We start from the raw sequence: 18,621 nt of genomic DNA on the forward strand, positions 1-18,621 counted from the left end.
TTACTGTAAAATGTAACTAGTACATATTAAAGAATTCAATTAAAAGTACAAAATACAGAAAATATATGGTAAGCTATACTGGTAAGCACAGCAAATGAAAGTCCTGTTAAAATTTGGTAACAGGCCAATATCAAAATTCTGTATGTATCAGATGCACTTAATTGTTATTTGAATTTTCAAAAAAGTACTTTCCTGGTTTAAAAAAGGAAATTTTGTAACAAATATTCCTAATTATTTACTGCTTTCCATGTGGCTTGTGGAAAAGAAAACGTTGCCTTGCCTACTCATAAATATTAATAATTTATAATGAAAAACAAATATTAAATAATTGCAATACGTGTATTCGTTTGTGTCTAGGCCATATGAATGTTCATATAAAAAAAAAAGTTTAAAACATTTAAAAAAACTTTCTGTGCACACAAAGTTTAACTTTTATGATTTCCCTAAATTCCTAAGACAGTATCGCCACAAAATCGAGGCCGCACCCCACCTCTCATAAAACTTAACAGGGTCATTTACCAAATCATTCCCATGCAGCTTCTTTGGCAGCGGCACATCCACTATGGGTATTTGGGAATATTTGGGGTAGGCCGAAGCCTGGCAGTCACTGACACCGGAGCCTTTGGGAATATCGGCTTTTATCTTCACTCTTTCGCAGCCTTTCACTGAGCAGAATGCAAATCTCTCCTTTTCATTCTGGCCTTTCAGCATTATGAACAGCAGCCTAAAAAAAATGTGAATTTAGAACATGAGGCACTCGAACCAAAGGCTTATGCATATGTACAAGATATTGAGTTACACTAGCTTGCAGTAGAGCTGTGTTCTAAAATTAAAAATAATATATGTCTTTGCATTACTGTGCTCATTTGTTTAATTTTTTTTAAAGTACTTATTCTTTCTTACAGGTATGTGTATTTTAGTTACACTGCTATTTATAGTCAGTTTTTTTCCTTAACTAGTTGCCTACCGGGCCAATTCTGATACTTCTCTCCTACATGTAAAAATCATAATTTTTGAATGCGGTTTACATATGTGGCGCGACCTACATATTAGTTTTCTTCTGCGAGCAAGCACATGGGGACAAGGTGCTTTAAATTCTTTTATTGTTTATTTTACTTTTATATTTATATTTTGATGCTTTCTTTTTACAATTTTTTTTGGATCACTTTTATTCCTATTACAAGGCATGCAAACATCCCTTGGAATAGGAATAGGGCATGACAGGTCCTTTTTACAGTGAGATCTGGGATCTATTAGTCCCCAGATCTTGCCCCTAGGTTTTAAAGCCTGAAATTGAAAAAAAAGAACGATCTCGGCTTCCCAGCCGAGGCGGCGCCATTTTTTCAAATGCAGAGGCTGAGCATGATGTCATAACAGTCATTGGAAGTACAGTCACTGTAGATCTGAGGGAAAGATCTGAAATGAGGGGAAGGTCTGCTTATTCCAATCATGTACAAGCAAAAATGCTGTTTTTTATTTTCCTTGCATGTCCCCTTAAAATTTACAGCGACTGCACTTCCAAGTGCAGTTGCAGTGCACTTGTTGTGCACAGTGGATTTGCCTTTAGTAAATAAACCCCAATGGATAACACTATTTGCTTCTAGAAGCAGAAAAAAAATGCTCAAAAGCTGCAGCAAGAGCATTTTTTAAGCTATGCATGGATCCTGAAGGATCAGGATGCAAAATAGTGCATGGGGTTTTCGTTAAGGAAATTACACTTGTTCCAAAATTGAATGTTAAAAGCAAACAAAAGTACTTTTGAAAAACATTTGTCAAGTCTTTGAATGTACTGAGAATTTGTGTACAAATGTTAGTACAACTTTTAGCCACGAACATCCATTCGAAAATCTACTAGTGTATGGCATGCTTAAAGTGGTTGTAAACCCTTATGCCCCATACACACGACCGGACTGTCCGGCAGACTAGGTCGGACGGAATCAATCCGTCGGACAATCCGATCGTGTGTGGGCTAATCTGATCATTTTTCACATAAAAAATCAGACGGACCTAGAAATAGAACATGTTTCAAATCTGTCGGACGGACTCAATTCCTATCGGGAAAACTAGGGAAGCTATTGGCTACAGGCTATTGAACTTCCTTTTTTAGTCCCGTCTTACGTCATCACGTTCAAAATGAATGGACTTTCGAACAGACTTTGTCCGTTTGTGTGTGGGCAAGTCTGTTCGTTCAGAAAGTCCATCGGAACTCTGCCAAAAGTCAGTCGGGAAGACCGGCGGACCTAGTCTGCCGGAAAGTCTGGTTGTGTGGACGCGGCATTACACACCACTTTTAGCTACAGGTAAGCCTTATTATAGGTAAGTAGTAAGTACTGAAAATATCTCATAAACCTACATGGTTTAGGAGATATTTACCACATATGCTTGCGCCGATGCCATTGGCGCATGAGCACTAAAGAAAGGGCATAATCATGCCGTTTTTATAGGGCCTGTGCCATGACCGTCAGCGCGTGGGAGTGACGTCATGCGACTCCAGCCAGTCACTGAGCCAGAGTCCACGGCCCCAGAAGGAAGAGGGGTGAAGATGGACGTGGCCACCAGCGGGGACATCAGGTGCTTAGTTTGCAGGTAAGTGCAATGCATACATTATGCTTTTACTTTCCAGGGGAATAAAGAGGAAGTAAAACCCATCAGGGTTTACTTCTTCTTTAAACATTAGGGCTAATTTACTAAAGAATCTGAGAATGTTTACAATAAAAATTGTGTGGATATTCAATTCAGTTATCCAATCACGTAGAAATAAAATAAGTAAACAGATATTTTCTTTTCACATGATATTTCAAGTGAAACTTCACAAAAAGTACTGTGTGAGCCACTCTTGTTTCTCTAAACTAAATCAGGTTTTTTTTTTGTTATTTTCTTTGTATTTTGGACTTGTAGCCTTCATTGGAGCAAAATTAACACTGACAACTTTAGGAAGTAGGCCTTGGTGAACAACAAAATATAATAATTATGGATAAGTGTGTCTGTATTTAATTTTGTTTGTTAAACCAAAACAATAAAAAATATTGGAAAAGAAAATATAATAATTAAGAGTGGATCATAATGAACCAAAGCCCCTCCCAAGAATAATTAGGGTATGTAAGCCCCCCCCCCCCATAACAGAATTTATATTGTATTTATATTTTTATATTCTGTCTTGAACAATGTTGTCTACATTCTGATGAAGAGTAGACAGAGGAAAAGTTTAACAAAAGTTTGTGGTTTCCTGTATTTGTTCACATTTGCAATCACTACATTAAGCTTGACTTTACTGTTGCTTTAGCATTGTTTGTCCATATTGTGTAAGACCACATACCCGGCTTCCTCGTCCCAGTAATAATATCCCCTCCTGGGGTAACCTTGGTGCACTTTGTCCATTTGGAAGGTTCGTACAAAGGTTCCTGTCTTGTTCGTTTGCTTCGTAAGCCGATTGTGAATGTCTGAGAGGATGGAAAATGTTGTCCCTTTAGGATAACAAAATCCTATTTGAATCCAGTCATTCCTAAAATAGGAGAATCATGTGTTACCACAAGTAATAGGAACTTGACATCGAATTTCCTAAGAAATCAAGTGGCCAAGAAAAATATTACATTTTGAGATGGCTATTTTTTCCTGGCTCAAAGCACATTGCAAGGAGTTCTAGCAAAAACATTTCAATTAACCCAAGGAAATCATTTTCTAGTGCCGGGAATACAAATAGCATTTTGGGTTAGATGTTTTATCTTTCAAGTTTTATTTCTTGTATTATTTGCAATGTAGAAACATTAAACAGTGATTAATGGACTGTTGGCAAAAGAAGTCTGTATCAAGTCTGACAGTCTCAAGAGAACAGTATATTAGAGAAGTAGCCATAACAGCACAGAGGGGAATGGTTTTGTGCTACATTAATGAGGACATGTTATCACGAATTCTGTTTGTCCTACTTTTCCAAATGGGTTTGTTGAACAGATGTTAATCTTAAATAGCCCTCTGGGCCCATTTTAGATGATGAGCTTCTAAGACCACCTCATTTTAAGACTATAGTGTGACCTACCTTTGGAAGTTAATAAGCCAAACAGTCAGCTCCTCAGGGGCGGTCTTATCCCAGTGCACTGTGTAACTTTTTTGCAAGGTGATTACTGGCTGGTATTGTTGATAGTGATTACTTTTCCCCAAAGCTCCTTCTAAGTACAATGGATTATCAGGATACTCATCTTTAATGATAGTCATTCCAGCATCAGCTGGTCTTCGAGCCTGAATGTAAATCTGCAAGGAGTGAAACATTAACAGTTCATACCTTTGGGACAATTAATACAAAGCAGGGGCAACTGCTATAATATCATAAATAATAAGTGTCTCACATGGACTCAAGGCCAATATAATGAAACCTGGCTGTGACCATTTCATACTGTGTGTTTACAGCCAGGGCTGCTAAGTGGGTAGCACCTGCCCTCCTGTACGGGGCCCAGGCAACATAAGTTCAATGGAGAGCCCAGGCAGGAGTAGAAAAAATCACTGGAACATGTCCCCCCTGTGGTCCTCCCTGTTAACAATGCTTCGGTTTGTGAACAAACAGGGAGACTCTGTGCAGAGCGCTTCCTATTCATTCACTCTGTAGCTAAGGCTGCAGAGAAAGGATTGAGGAATCTGTGTCCTCAATCTTTTTCTCTGTCTCTAAAAAGAGACTTTGGGTGTCTGTTTAGACCCCGAGGCTGTAGAGAAAGGACTGAGGAATCTGTGACCTCAATCTTTTTCTCTGTGTCAAAAGTAAGACGTTGGGTTTCTGTTTAGACCCTGATATTTCACCAAAGGCCCCCCGACAGGACTAGCAAAGAACATGCCAGCTAGGCTGCATGGGGCCCCATGATTTCTGACAGCAGCCCTGTTTATGCTTATCATGTTTCATAATTACTATTTCTCTAAGTAACTGTTTAGTAAAAAACCCTGTGGTGGTTGTAGACATTATCAAACAACAGCAAACAGTTTAACAAGCTTGTTCAGTTTTTAAACTGTCTGTCTACTGTCCAGTTCTCTCCAATACATTTACTGCATTCCATACAAATTTATGAGCACATCCTATTAAATACTGTATTTATTGTAGTTTTCTTTATTAGATTTAAAGCATTTCAGAGCAAATGGATTATGACTGGTTGCATGATTTCATTCATTAGGCCCAGATATTTGGATAATGCTAGCGGTACTTACCTGTGCATAATTTCCACTGCAGATGGCTCCCTTCCAGTCTGGTACATCTAAGCAACCAGGATTTCTCAACATCCAGTTATCCTCCTTCACCAAAAATGCCCCTGGATATTCTGAAACTGAGCCGTCCACATCGTGAAAAACTGTGGTCTTGTCTCCATCCATATTCATTTGATTAAACCATGGCCCAGGTTCACCGAAGAAAACTCTGGAGGACATCTGAAATAGTGGGGCATTTAGTAATTACACATTCTAAAACTCTTAGCAAATGAGTAATTGTAAAGAGGTGAAAAAAGAATTAGCTTTGTAAGCAGCATTTAGTACATTCCCTCTTGTTTCTCCAGTTTATAACATATTAACGGAATCAAAACTATGAATGCCTGGCATAGAGGAATTGTAAGGTTGGGTTCACACTAGCCTAAGCTCTGAAAAGCGATACACGGTGGATTGCATTTCAGATGGTGCTAAGCAGTTCTCAGGTGTTCCTGCTACCTCCTGAATGCCTTTTTTTTCTGGGTTTGTATTTTTTCTCCCAAACAGAAGCTTATAGTGGGGCTAATGCATTGCAGCCATGAGTCAAGGATTTGGTTTGTTTATGGCAAAGCCCCGTCAACTTTATATGCTGAGTCTGAAAGGAGGTGCTGCCTGTCAACTTTGCATGTTAAGATAAATTTGCAGCAGCCGCGACACAAAGCATTATGACCACGGCATGTAAACAGCTTGCTCCAGAGCCCTTAAAGGAGAGGTACAGCCAAAGCTTGTTTGGCTGTACTTTCCCTGTGGATCACAGAAGTGCGGCTCGTTCTGCACTCCTGTGACTCATTTTCAGCAGACAGTGGGCTGAAGCCGGCTGTTGGCTGATGTCATAGAGCTGGTCCAGGCGTGGGCAAGATCATGACAATAAAGGGATCCACCCACATTCCTGGACCGGCACTCGGCTCAGCCTCTCAGAGAGCCGCTGAGAGTCAAAGTGGACCACTCCCGCCCCTCCACAGCACCGCGCTCCAGTGAGCGAGGGGGGAGGCAGAGCAGAGAGCCAGTGACTGACAGTCACCAGCTCTCTGCTCAGGGAGCTCTGAGAACCGAGCGATCAACGGTGTTTGATCGCTCGGTTCTCAGTCTTAGAGCCAGTGGGGGCCAGATGCTACCTCCACCTAGGTAAATATGATTCTGATGAAAAAAAAGCCATACTTCTCTTTTAAAACAGATATTACATTTCTCGTTTGCATAACATGGATATTTCAGAGGCCTTCACAGACATAATTGAACAAGATATACAATTTACAAACTATTCCCCAGCTCATGCCCCCTTCTGATTGGAGACCTCTAGCTCTGACTCAGCAGAAGGCATGTCAGACCACTGCCTCCAAACTAGGATCCTTTTATAGAGGTTGTTGGCTGGGGACAGGCTTTTTTACTCAGAATGTGGCCACTTTCTAAAGAACTGTAAGACTTTAAACACCTTTTGCTTTGATATACTTGGAATGTATTTAACTGATAAAAACTGAAGGTTCACTAGGATTAGACATAATAAATTCAGGAATGGTCATATGAATGGTTCAATTTAAATCTACAATATTATTTAGAACATGTACTAATTATTATTCCAGTGGTTAGCATTAAAATAATTTTTTTTAGAATAGGTAAGTACCAACTAAACCGAGGAAGGGACTTCAACAGCCTCAGCATTACACAACGGCATGCATTCTCAAACCAGGAATAGACATAATCTAGATCAGAGTGACTGTAACACATTTAACAATGGAAAAACTCGACAATTTCAAGGCTTTAGATTAAACTATCATTCTTGCTGAGATATGCATCAGCAATGATAAATGAGCTCTGGATTTACAGTATGAGATGTAATTTAGTGGCAGTGTCTAGTATTCCCTGACATGTCATCAGACAGAGGCTGTGCTTGTGTAATATCATTCAGACTTGGCCTGAAGATTTGGCTGCAACAGCAGTCTCTTGCAAATAAATGCTTCCTTGTCATTTGGCACCATCAGTCAAAGACCTGACACATTTCTGTACCGACAAAAAAAATAGCAGAAAATAGATATTAACCAACCTTAACCTCTGAACTTCATTATAGTAAAATATTATGCATGCATGTGCAAAGTGTATGCGCATGCACAATATAGCCATAGAGGCCAGTGAGGCTACTACAAAGCCCAAGGGGAATGGGAGCTGTTCCAGGTCTGAAAAGGAATTGTGATAAAAAAAATTATTTGCCCTTTCACTGCAATAAGTTTCTCCCTCGTGATGAACATTCTCTATAATCACTGGTTTAGGAGTTAAGAAGTGAAGTCTACTTTTTTTGTACATTGATCACATAGTCAGGGCCGCTGATAAGGCACTACAACCAGTCCTGTTGTACTGGGCCCAGGCCCTATCAGCTAAACAGGGGGGGGGGGGGGGGGCCAGGGCAGCTTTATTATTTATTTCTGCCTAAATAAATGGGTTTTTACTAGACCACACCCTCACTTCTACTTGCTTACCACGGCTTAAATTACATTTCCCTGGTTAACAGGTTAACAGAGGGGTCCAGGAGGTGGGATCAGAAGAGCTGTATGGGGCCCCATGATGTCTAACAGCAGCCCAGCACACAGTGATCCCTCTAAACCTCAGCTTAGTTAAGGCTATCACAAATGAGAAGCTCCTCTGGTTTGGTAGACAGCACAAGCTCTGCACAGCAGCAATTCACTAACAAGCTAAATCTCTTAGCAGCACCTGAAAATTGTGGAGTAACTCATTCAGACTGCCTGGTTACTAGTGTTAGGGAGTATAAGTAAGATCTCTATGGAGAAGTCAAGGGGGTGTATTTTAAGTCAAGGGGGTGTATATGCCCGTGCCTCTTAGTCAGAACAAAAATTTTCTCAACCACCAGGCTGTGGACCACTGCCTGGTCACAGCCACCCATCTCCCATGCTTCAGCCTGTTGAGGATCCCCTAAACTCCCACAGTACCACCCAACTGCCCATAGTGGCCCACAGTTCCCCTCAATCTATCATAATGCCCCCAGGTTCCCTGAAAGCTCCCAGCCCCAACAGTGCCCCCATAGTACCCCCAGCCTCCAAAGTGACCTACAGTAACTCTCTGTCTTTGCAGTGCGCTCCAGTCTCCCACAGTGTGGCAGGAAAGCTCCCAGCCTGAAGTGACAGAAACATAAAGGCCACCAAGTCTGCAGCAGAGCCTCAAGGATTTCAATTCATGTTTTGTATTCCTATATTTGTATTGTGTGAGTATAAACTGTTCTTTTACTGTTGGAACATGGACGATTTTGAAACAATCTACTGAGACATTGTCTCAATAAAGGTGAGAACCACTGGTCTAAAAGATGGATACATTATAATTGGTTACTTTGGATTTTGCACTGTTCTCTTGTGCCTTTTAACAATGTCCTTTCAAGTGATTGTAAACCTCAGACATGAAATATGAACAAAGCATTTCCCTTCATAGTGTGTACCTGTCATGATTAAGAGCACTGAGTATCATTTCTGTCTGTTGCCTTGTTCCCCTGCTATCAGTATGAATCACTTCTAACAGGTTTTCCTGACACTAAGAGAAAAAGGTGACAGGAAAGGGAGCTCCAGCTGATTGACAGCCTCAGCTCTTTTCTTGTGTAATGGGGGGTATGCCCCCTTCCCTCCAATCAGCTCTCAGAGCTCCCCTCATTGAGCTCTGCAGAGTGTAACTTCAGCTCCCTGCTCACTTTTTTCTGACTGCGTAGACAAGCTTCACAAATTCCAGGCTTTGAATGGATGTAGAGAAGATGAGACAGCAGATAAACAGGTACAACTTATATAAGGAGGATTTGTTTCAAATCTGTGTATCATCTGAGGCCACTTACTTCACTGGGTATATAGAAAGGTTTAGAACCTATGTCGAATATATAGCCTTAGGTTATGTAATTCAATAGCCTATAGTGCAATACTGTAACTTCACAAGCTGCTAAAGGAATGTTATAAAAAAAATTGTGTCACATGAGAGGAGAAACTTACAGGCACATCTTCAAATGTGATTTTAGTCACATTGTTGTTGGGACAGCTTTGCCAGGAGTTGTTTAGGCGGAAACCAATTGCGCTGGTGTGTCTTCCATCCAAGGAGACATATTTGCGAAATGTGCAGTTTTCTACATTGATTGGTCCATCATAAATCTGTATTCCCCGAATAGGAAAGTTCCTGAATACAGACAATAAAATGTTAGACAGGCCATACATTATGCCATTTTATTTCCTTCAACCATGGAGTGAAGAAAAGAACATTTCTCGATTCCCCCATCAACACAGTCAGTGTGCTAATGTGTTCTATCAGCAGGTAGCCTTCCCCACCAGCAGAATACAATTAGCACTGCTTTCGGCTATAGCCTCTGGCAGTGATCAGGTGAAAAAAAAAAACAATACATTGGTTGTACTGAAGTCAATTAAAAGATTGACTTCAGTGCAACCGGTCTACCCATAGACTGATTGAAATTCAGCTGGTTCCTGCTCAACCGACCAAATTTCAATCCATCTATGGCTAACTTAAGTTATTCTACATTTTGTACTGTAGCTACCAAATCACAAGCAATTCAGTATTTTAGTACTTACACTCCTCTAGGTAATGTCCTTCCACTGTGATCGAGGCCTCCAGGACCCCATATGAGGTTGTCTGCCATTTCTGTCCCTACATTATTGCTCTCGCCAACAAATAAGCTATTTTTAATTTCTTGTTTGGATCCGTCATCATCTGGAAAGGTCCCTCCACTAGAAAACAATTGATGTAATTAATAGACTATAGTGGACATTTGAATTGACTATTATAATTAAAATATTAAAATAATTACCTTGCTAAAGTTAAGCTGATGCCATTGTCAGAAAATCTGTTGGAAAAAAAAGTAACAGTTCATGTATGAAGAAAAATCATTTTGAAGACTGCAAGCTTGGGTCTGGCAGCTCTGGCATTTGTCAGAAGGACTCATCTAAGCATAAATGAGGACAAGCAAGAACTCCTCTGCCCTAAAAGGATCCTCTTAGCCCTTGTACACACGGTCAGACATTCCGACAACAAAATCCGTCGGATTTTGTCTGACAGATTTTGTCCAAAACTGGTGTTGCATACACACGGTCGGACAAAGTTGTCGGAAAATCCGATTGTTCGCAACATTATTTAGTTACGACGGGACTACGTTCAGGCTAGTAGCCAATAGCTTTGGTCTAGGAATTTGATCTGAGCATGTGTGGCACTTTGTCCGATCAGAATTCTCTACAAACGATCGGACAAAGTCCGATCGGATCGCGTTGTCGGAAAATTTTTATATCCAGCTCTCAAACTTTGTTGATCGGACATTCCGACGGAAAAAGTCAGATGAAGTCCACACACGGTCGGATTATCCAACAACACGGTCTGATCGGACATTTTCCGTCTGAATGTCCGACCGTGTGTACAAGGGCTTAGACACCTGCCACTGCTGACTTGCTTTGAAAGGTGCGTTCTCCATGTGTACTATCATTATCTTTCTTTCACAACTTGAGAAATTGACCTAAACAAGCAAGTTTGTATAAGGTGTCCGAGCACTTCAGTGGCTGCATGCTTGTTCCAGGTCAAAGACTAAATAATTAGTGAAGCCAGTAAAGCTAGCCATACATGGATCAAAATACAGCTGGTTCAGCAGGTATTGGCCAAATTTTGATCCATGTATGGGCAAGGAGGTTGTACAGAAGGCGATCTACAGATCGCCTTCTGTACAACCACCCTGTCGGATTTTCCCTGCTCCAGCAGCATTCTGATAGCAAGAAAGTCCCCCCACTGTCATTCAAAATACAATTTGAAAGGTCGAAAAAATAACTCGATGGACTCTTTTTTCGACCTCACCTACTATGTAACTCAGTGGGAGGGATTCCCCCATCCAACTTGAATGTATGGATGGGGGAGTCAAGTCTTTTTTTCTATTTAGCCGGCTGGTGGAATGAGAACGATTTTTTTATCATCTATGGTGCACTTTCAAAAGACTAAAAAATGCAGCTATATTTCTATCTTGACAAGTCTATTTCATAAAACATCAAAGCGTACTGTAAACTATATGCTTCTGCACTAGGACCTCACAATAGTACTGAGCTGTAATGGTACCAAAAAATAAACATAGTTGTTGCACATTATTATTGCTCTTTGCACAGCCTTATATACAGCTTTAGGGTTGGAAAGGCTGTTAAAATATTAGTATTAGCCTAGAAATTTACTGTGGGTTACTCGAAAGCATTCCAAGTTAAGGAGTATTTCCTTACAGTAGCCAAGCTGTAAATGTGATCTCATCAACAAACCAGAGTCTTATAAAATCTAAGATGATGAAAACCCATTATTTATTGTAAATGATGTTATCCTCTTTAAAATGAACGGTTAATATTATTAAAGCAGTAAGTAATATGACAGAAAACTTTACTTTTTTCCAGCTGTTGGCCTAAGTCTCATTGTTTGCTTTATTAGAAAATGCCATCTGCCATTGGTTATGGTAGTTGATTATCTGAAATACTTGTGCTATAAACAGGAGGCTTCGTATCGTGGGCTGTAAAAATTCTAAACTTACTGGCAGCTATCCAGCCAAACATCTCCACCCCGCAGCCAGGCTCCATGGTCCTGGTTCTTGTAAGCAATAAAATGCTGGATTATTGCAGGTACTCTTGGCTTGAAGGGATCAGCATCCTGATGTGGCCCATACCTGTTGAGCAGTTGGAAAATAGCAAAAACAGACTTCATGCACAAGGGAAAAAGTCATAGTATGCATGATCTGAAATGATACGTGTAGTTTTAATAAAGTTTTATTGTTGCAGTTCAAACAAAGAAACCAGACAGGATTAATGCTTTGAGTGATGATATGGTGTAAGATTGTGTTTTAAAGACAGCTACTTTGTAGGGTTTCTAGTATTTCCTCAAAACTTCTAAGTATGCTCTATCTTTCTATCTATCTATCTACAGCTTCTTGAAAAAGTATTCATACCCCTTGAAATTTTCCACATTTTCTCATGTTGCAACCAATAATGTAAATGTATTTTATTGGGATTTTATGTGATAGACCAACACAAAGTGGCACATCATTGTGAAGTAGAAGGAACATGATAAATGGTTTTCAAAATGTTTTACAATTACATATGTGAAAAGTGTGGCGTACATTTGTATTCAGCCTCCTGAGTCAATACTTTGTAGAACCACCTTTCACTGTAATTACAGCTGCAAGTCTTTTTGGGGATGTCTCTACCAGCTTTGCACATCTAAAGAGTGAAATCTTTGCCCATTCTTCTTTGCAAAATAGCTCAAGCTCTGTCAGACTCTGTGAACAGCAATTTTCAAGTCTTGCCACAGATTCTCAATTGGATTTAGGTCCGAACTTTGAATGGGCCATTCTAAGACATGAATATGTTTTGATCTAAACCATTCCATTTTAGCTCTGGCTGTATGTTTAGGGTCGTTGTCCTGATGGAAGGTGAACCTCCGCCCCAGTCTCAAGTCTTTTACAGACTCTATCAGGTTTTCTTCTAAGATTGCCCTGTATTTGGCTCCATCCATCTTCCCATCAACTGTGACCAGCTTTCTGTGTCCCTGCTGAAGAAAAGCATTCCCACAACATGATGCTGCCACCACAATGTTTCACGGTGGATATAGTGATGTTCAGTGTTAGTTTTCTGCCACACATGTCTCATCTGACCAGAGCACCTTCTTCCACATGTTTGCTGTGTCCCCCAAATGGTTTCTTGCAAACTTCAAACAAGACTTTTTTTTACTTTCTTTCAACAATGGCTTTGTTCTTGCCACTCTTCCATAAAGGCCAGGTTTGTAGAGTGCACAATTAATAGTTGTCCTATGGATAGATACTCCCACCTGAGCTGCAGCTCCTCCAGAGTTACCATGGGCCTCTTGGTTGCTTCTCTGATTAATACTCTCTGTCAGGGAAGTAGGCGCAACCTCACGAGGTACGTTCGTGTTAACGCGCGTCAGCGCTCACGGAAACGTAAGGTAGTTCCAAGACGAACGCCCAACGCTACGTCTGATCAGGTGGGCATATGCGGTAATGATACGAACGCACAACATACTCGACGTAGCCGTACGAACGCCTCGACGCGCTCACGACGTGACCTGGGCGCCTTGCCTATTTAAACGTTCGCCTGACAGTGCTGCATCGCTGGATTATCGTCAGCTCTCCTGTGTACCTGTGCCTGTGATTCTTGCTGTTTGACCTCCTGTGTACCGACCCGGCTTGCTCGACCTGCTCCTGTTGTTCTCCTGGCTCCTACCCTTGGCTTGTACCCGACGTTCCTTGTCTGCTCCCTGCACCCGATCCTGGCTTGGCTTAGACTCCTGCTCTCCGGTCTTCAGCTCAGTACCCGTTACTCTGATCCTAGGACTGATCTCCTGTGCTTGAACCTCGGCTCGGCCTTGACCCTTCTACTGGACTTCCTAGCACGGTTGCCCCCGGAGACTTGTTCACTCGGCTCTTGTCTTCTGCTGCTGCTACCTGGCAACCTGTGCTACTGTGGGCATCGCATCCCTGTGTCATCTTCAGGGTTGTGCTGCACTCGGCCGCAAGGGGAGCCCTCTCAGCATCTCGGCCTCATTCCTGAACGTGACACTCTCCTTGCCCGGCCTGTCAGTTTAGGTGGGTGGCCATGACCTGAAAAAAGTTTGCAGTTGTGCCATACTCTTTCCATTTTCGAATGATGTATTAAACAGTGCTCTGTGAGATGTTGAAAGCTTTAGACTTTTTTTTATAACCTAACCCTGTTTAAACTTCTCTACAGCCTGCTCCCTGACCTGTCTGGTGTATTCCTTGGCCTTCATGATGCTGTTTGTTCCCTAAGGTTCTCTAACAAACCTCTGAGGGCTTCACAAAACATCTGTATTTATACTGAGATTACATTACACACAGGTGGACTCTATTTACTAATTAGTTGACTTCTGAATGCAAGTAGTTTTTTAGTTAGGGGTATCAGAGTAAAGGGGGCTGAATACAAATGAACGCCACACTTTTCAGATATTTATTTGTAAAAAAAATTGAAAACCATTTATCATTTTCCTTTCACTTCACAATTATGTGTCACTTTGTGTTGGTCTATCACATAAAATCCCAATTGAAGGACGTTTACATAGGTCAATATTAAAACTACTGAGGGGTTGCAAGCTTTGGATGAAAAATACATTATTTCTTGTACAGTGTAGCTCTTGAAGGATAAGTTCACCATTGCAACATGCTACATGTTACACTCATATTTAGGATGTAACTTGTTAGAATAATGCACCTGTGTGCAACCCCCCCCCCCCCCTTATGGGATTCCTTATTGTGACACCAGGTGGGGGATCCTTATCCCACACTCGCTGTCACAATCTGCAAACAAACAGTGCGGCTGTGCGGGGCTCACGACACAGCCACGACATTCATTACAGAAGGTATGGGCAGTCTTCTGATTGCAGGTGCAATGCTTTACAAGCAGCAGCACCTGCAAAGTTATGTGCATTTACAATTTATTTTACAAAAAGTGAACTTATCCTTTAAGTTGGTCATAGTTTTAAAATGATGATCAGATATTTTTATAAATGCTCTGACATCCAAAATTTTACAGTTGTCTCTGGACTAGGTGGTGAGGGGAAATCTTTCAATGAAGACATTTGTTTCTGTGACAACTGCCTAAGAGATGTCCTCTCACTTACTGTTATGTCTCTGGGACAGGTTAATAAAATCTGATAGGGGCTTTAACCATTCTCTACACTCTACAAAATTGTAAAAAAGGTTGGACTTTAAATACACTTTAAGTATATAGTGGTAAAGCCCAGAAAAACTATTAGTGGAAAACCAGCTAGGTGCTCCATTTGAAATCATGTTCTGCAGTACATTATGGGTATTTTCACGGTAACTACATTACCAGTCAAGGTCTAAAGGAGCCTAAAGACATCCCCTCATATCTACTAAATGGGTATTTTAGTAAGTGTAAGCTTCTTATTCAAGCACATTAAAGTTTTAATTTACCGTGCTCCAATTAACGTGAGGATCGGCCTCTTATCCTTATCATTGGCTTCTGTGGTTTTCACTCCATTATCAATGATCATTCCAGCCTGCTCAAACAAATGGGGAATTAAAATCAAGTTCTGCTAGGGTCCCAGGCATGGGACAGTATTTCCCTCAATCAAACCCTGCTCTTTTTTCTAAAAAAAATATTTCTTACCCAATAGTTTCCTTTTGCTGTTTTTTTTGCTACAAATTATCAAAAGAGACGTATGGCCATACTTCTTTTGTGGATCACAGGAGTGCACTTACTTTTGCTCTCCTTCGGCCAAAAGCCAGATTAGAGGGCGGTGACTGACAGTCTCTGCTCAGAGCAGACTGAGAACTGAGTGATCAGCGGTCATGTGATCGCCCAGTTCTTGGTCTTAGAGCCAACATGGGATAACTGTGACATCACAACAATGCTGCAGCATAGAGCTAAGTATGAAGGTTTATTTTTTTATGTACCCCAAACGTCTCCTTTAAATAAATATATACAGATTTTTTTTCTCCTTTTAGGACTGCTTGTAGTTTCAAAACATTAGCAAAACAAAACTTTCGACATGCATTGTTGCATAAAATGCATTTATTTGCTGGAGTAGGTGAAAAAGAGCCTTCATTTCCATCCCAGCGTTCTTCCACTTATATTTTTCGGCATGTGGGCATGTACTTTATATTTGTGACATCATTCTATATAGACATATAGCAAGACGCGCCAGACCAAAATGGGATAGAAAAAGTCCAAGATAATTTTAACTACTGATAAAAAAAGTCATATAAATAATCAACATGTTTTGGGGGAAACACTACTTCCCCTTCATCAGGGCTCAACATAGGATACAACTTTGATGGTTTAGAGTAGGAGTGTCCAACCCGCAGACTGCAAGGCGCATGCGGCCCAGGGGAGTTCAGCATGTGGCCATGGAGGTTAGCACGTATGGAGGTATGTAGGGGATACCATGTATATCTATTTGCATTGAAGCCTCAGCAGCACAGAGAAGGCAGGAATGAGTGACAGGGATGTTGGAGGTGGAGTTATTGTAAAAGCACCAGCAACAGCTAATGCAGGGATTCTTCATAGAGCCAGGCAAGTAAATGCCACATGACTTCACGGTCTGCATGTCTGTAACAGGTATTCACATGCAGATGAAAAAAATCATGGATTTTACAAACTGTCTGTGAATTTAGGCTAGGTTCACACTACTGCAGGTGGTTGTGGGAATTGCAGCTGTTCAACCACCCGCAACCAAAACACACTGCTCTTTACAGACATGTGGGGCTGCCAGTCATTCTTAATGGCACCCTCATGCATCTATAAATGCAGTTCTATAAACGCAGTATGTTTTCAGGTGTGGGAATAGACAGAAGAATGCATGGTGGAAAGCACCATGTGATTTTCCAGCCCCTGCGGTTCAGAAATGGTGCAGGAACCTTTTACCTGCATGAAACACATGCATAGCAGCCCATTCAAATGAATGGGCTGCTGTGCCCAAGTAAATTCAGCCCAAGACAATTCCACTTCTTCCAATGTGGCCCAGGAAGGTCAAAAGGTTGGACACCATTTATTTAGAGAAACCAGTGACTTCATAGATCTTTATTAGAACCAGTATTGAACCTCTTCATGGAGTAACAACTTCACAGCAGTTGGTGAGCATCATTGGAGGATCTGAGTCCATCCGATGGTTATGAGTCTAAGTTTTATCCTTTGTTGAGCCCTGATAAAGGAGGAGTGATGTTGCCCCTGAAATGCGTTTGTTTGTTTTTTTATATGTCTTTTTTTTTCAACTATTAAAATGATCTTGGACTCTTATCAGATTTTGGTCTGGTGATGCTTACTCTATTTCTATGGTTTGAGCTACTGTTAGGTGCCAATCAAGGGAAGCCTTGTTTTTTGTAAGACGTCTCACCGGAGATATTGAACTTAATTTATGTTTTCTTTCATCTAACTACATGTTAAAGTCTAAAAGTTCTCTATGCCTTTTTGAGTACATTGCTCTGGAGCTTATAATGGATAGGGAAGATATAGTATCATGTTGGACATGGCCTAAACCATTAAGGTCCAAAAATATGGAGAACAGAGTAGAAGACTGTCACCAACCCACATAGACATTTAAAAACTAAAATATTTTAAATGATTTGCACTAAACACAAATGTTTTTACATTGTGAGACTTCAAAAGGAAATATCATCTATGAAGTTAAACCCACCCTATAGTTGGAGTGTGCTCGATTATTATGGAATGTTCCCATGGGAGTATGCTCAGTGCGTCCGGGGGCGTACAATCCCTCTGAGGGCCCTGTTGGCACATGGTGAAAGATGAACCAAAATCCGGTTTCCTGGGAAAAAGTAAATCAAAATGTCAAATACTCTTCAAACAAATCTCTTTAAATATGGGATCATGTTATTATAAAACCCAAAGATATAAAACATTTCTTCTTGGTATTATTCTTTACCTCAGTTATATTGTTAAACCTATCATTTACCATAAGAATAAACCACACTAGACGTTTCACTAAGATTCTCCAGGCAGGGCTTACTTAACGTTAAAAAGAATGTGTTGGATTATGGCTTTTCTGATATTTCATTTTTTATGTCTTCTAGGTCTATGTGAGGCATTTATATCTTCTCAATGGTCATAAAATAAAGCTGCCCTGGCCAGAATATCAAGGTGAGAATTAGTATGTTTAATGGAGCCTCTAATTATTTAACATGATTCGGTGAACAAAGCTCAGCATGAGCTTGTATTGGATTCCAAATGTAATGGAACTTATAAACTCTTCCAGATGGACCAATAATTTATAGCTGATTTAAATTTACTTTGGGAATAGTGCCTTTGTATTCTATTGTATGGTTAAACTGGGCTGACAATAAAAAAAAATCCCAAGGCCTTCACTGAAGTACTTACTTCGGAGCCAGCAGCAGAGCAGTTGATGATATTGTTGTTGGGATTGGCTATCCAAAACGTAGAAACAGCACTGTGATAAAGATAAAATAACATTACATAAATACAGGATGTAGTGCGATCAGTAGAAATATTTTGTCTGCTAGAAGGTCTTTCTTCTGGTAAAAGGTATTATTATCGAATTCCCTGACCCTATGTACAAGCAATGACACAGCTAGTAGATAACCATTAACTATCAAAAATCTAAAAGGCTTTGAGATTTCGGGAAATTAGTGTGCCCGCATTCCACGTAAGGTTAGTTCAGTTTGACTGGATCTTTGGCCAGTGTGGGCGATTTAAGAAAGCAATCTCAACAGAAGAATGTCCAATCACCCATGATTCATATAACCACCCAACCCCCCCCCCCCCCCAATATTTTCATTTAACCATAGTAACATTATTCCAATTTCCCTTTATTTTCTAGAATCTTAGCACACCTGAACTTAGAAAGTTGAAACTCGAGGGACACAATATTTTTTTTCTATCACAT

The 18,621-nt window shown here is 40.6% G+C and overlaps 1 protein-coding gene across 3 annotated transcripts in view; it reads right to left on the reverse strand.

Annotated features, from left to right (window-relative positions):
* CEMIP (cell migration inducing hyaluronidase 1) overlaps positions 1 to 18,621 on the reverse strand; it is a 190,407-nt gene that overhangs the window by 10,814 nt on the left and 160,972 nt on the right. For all 3 annotated transcript variants that reach the window (XM_077468315.1, XM_077468313.1, XM_077468314.1), the window contains 11 exons: positions 18,096 to 18,165; positions 17,398 to 17,526; positions 15,176 to 15,261; positions 11,747 to 11,878; positions 10,010 to 10,045; positions 9,774 to 9,929; positions 9,186 to 9,366; positions 5,185 to 5,400; positions 4,034 to 4,245; positions 3,317 to 3,502; positions 520 to 724 (listed from right to left, as the gene is read on the reverse strand). In XM_077468315.1, the coding sequence (XP_077324441.1) occupies positions 520 to 724; positions 3,317 to 3,502; positions 4,034 to 4,245; positions 5,185 to 5,400; positions 9,186 to 9,366; positions 9,774 to 9,929; positions 10,010 to 10,045; positions 11,747 to 11,878; positions 15,176 to 15,261; positions 17,398 to 17,526; positions 18,096 to 18,165 (1,609 nt within the window). The remainder of the gene's footprint in view (positions 1 to 519; positions 725 to 3,316; positions 3,503 to 4,033; positions 4,246 to 5,184; positions 5,401 to 9,185; positions 9,367 to 9,773; positions 9,930 to 10,009; positions 10,046 to 11,746; positions 11,879 to 15,175; positions 15,262 to 17,397; positions 17,527 to 18,095; positions 18,166 to 18,621) is intronic.

The sequence above is a fragment of the Lithobates pipiens genome, unplaced genomic scaffold (genome assembly GCF_037356315.1).
Source record: "Lithobates pipiens isolate NorthernLeopardFrog02 unplaced genomic scaffold, aLitPip1_a1.2 Scaffold_8, whole genome shotgun sequence".
Classification (NCBI taxonomy): domain Eukaryota; kingdom Metazoa; phylum Chordata; class Amphibia; order Anura; family Ranidae; genus Lithobates; species Lithobates pipiens.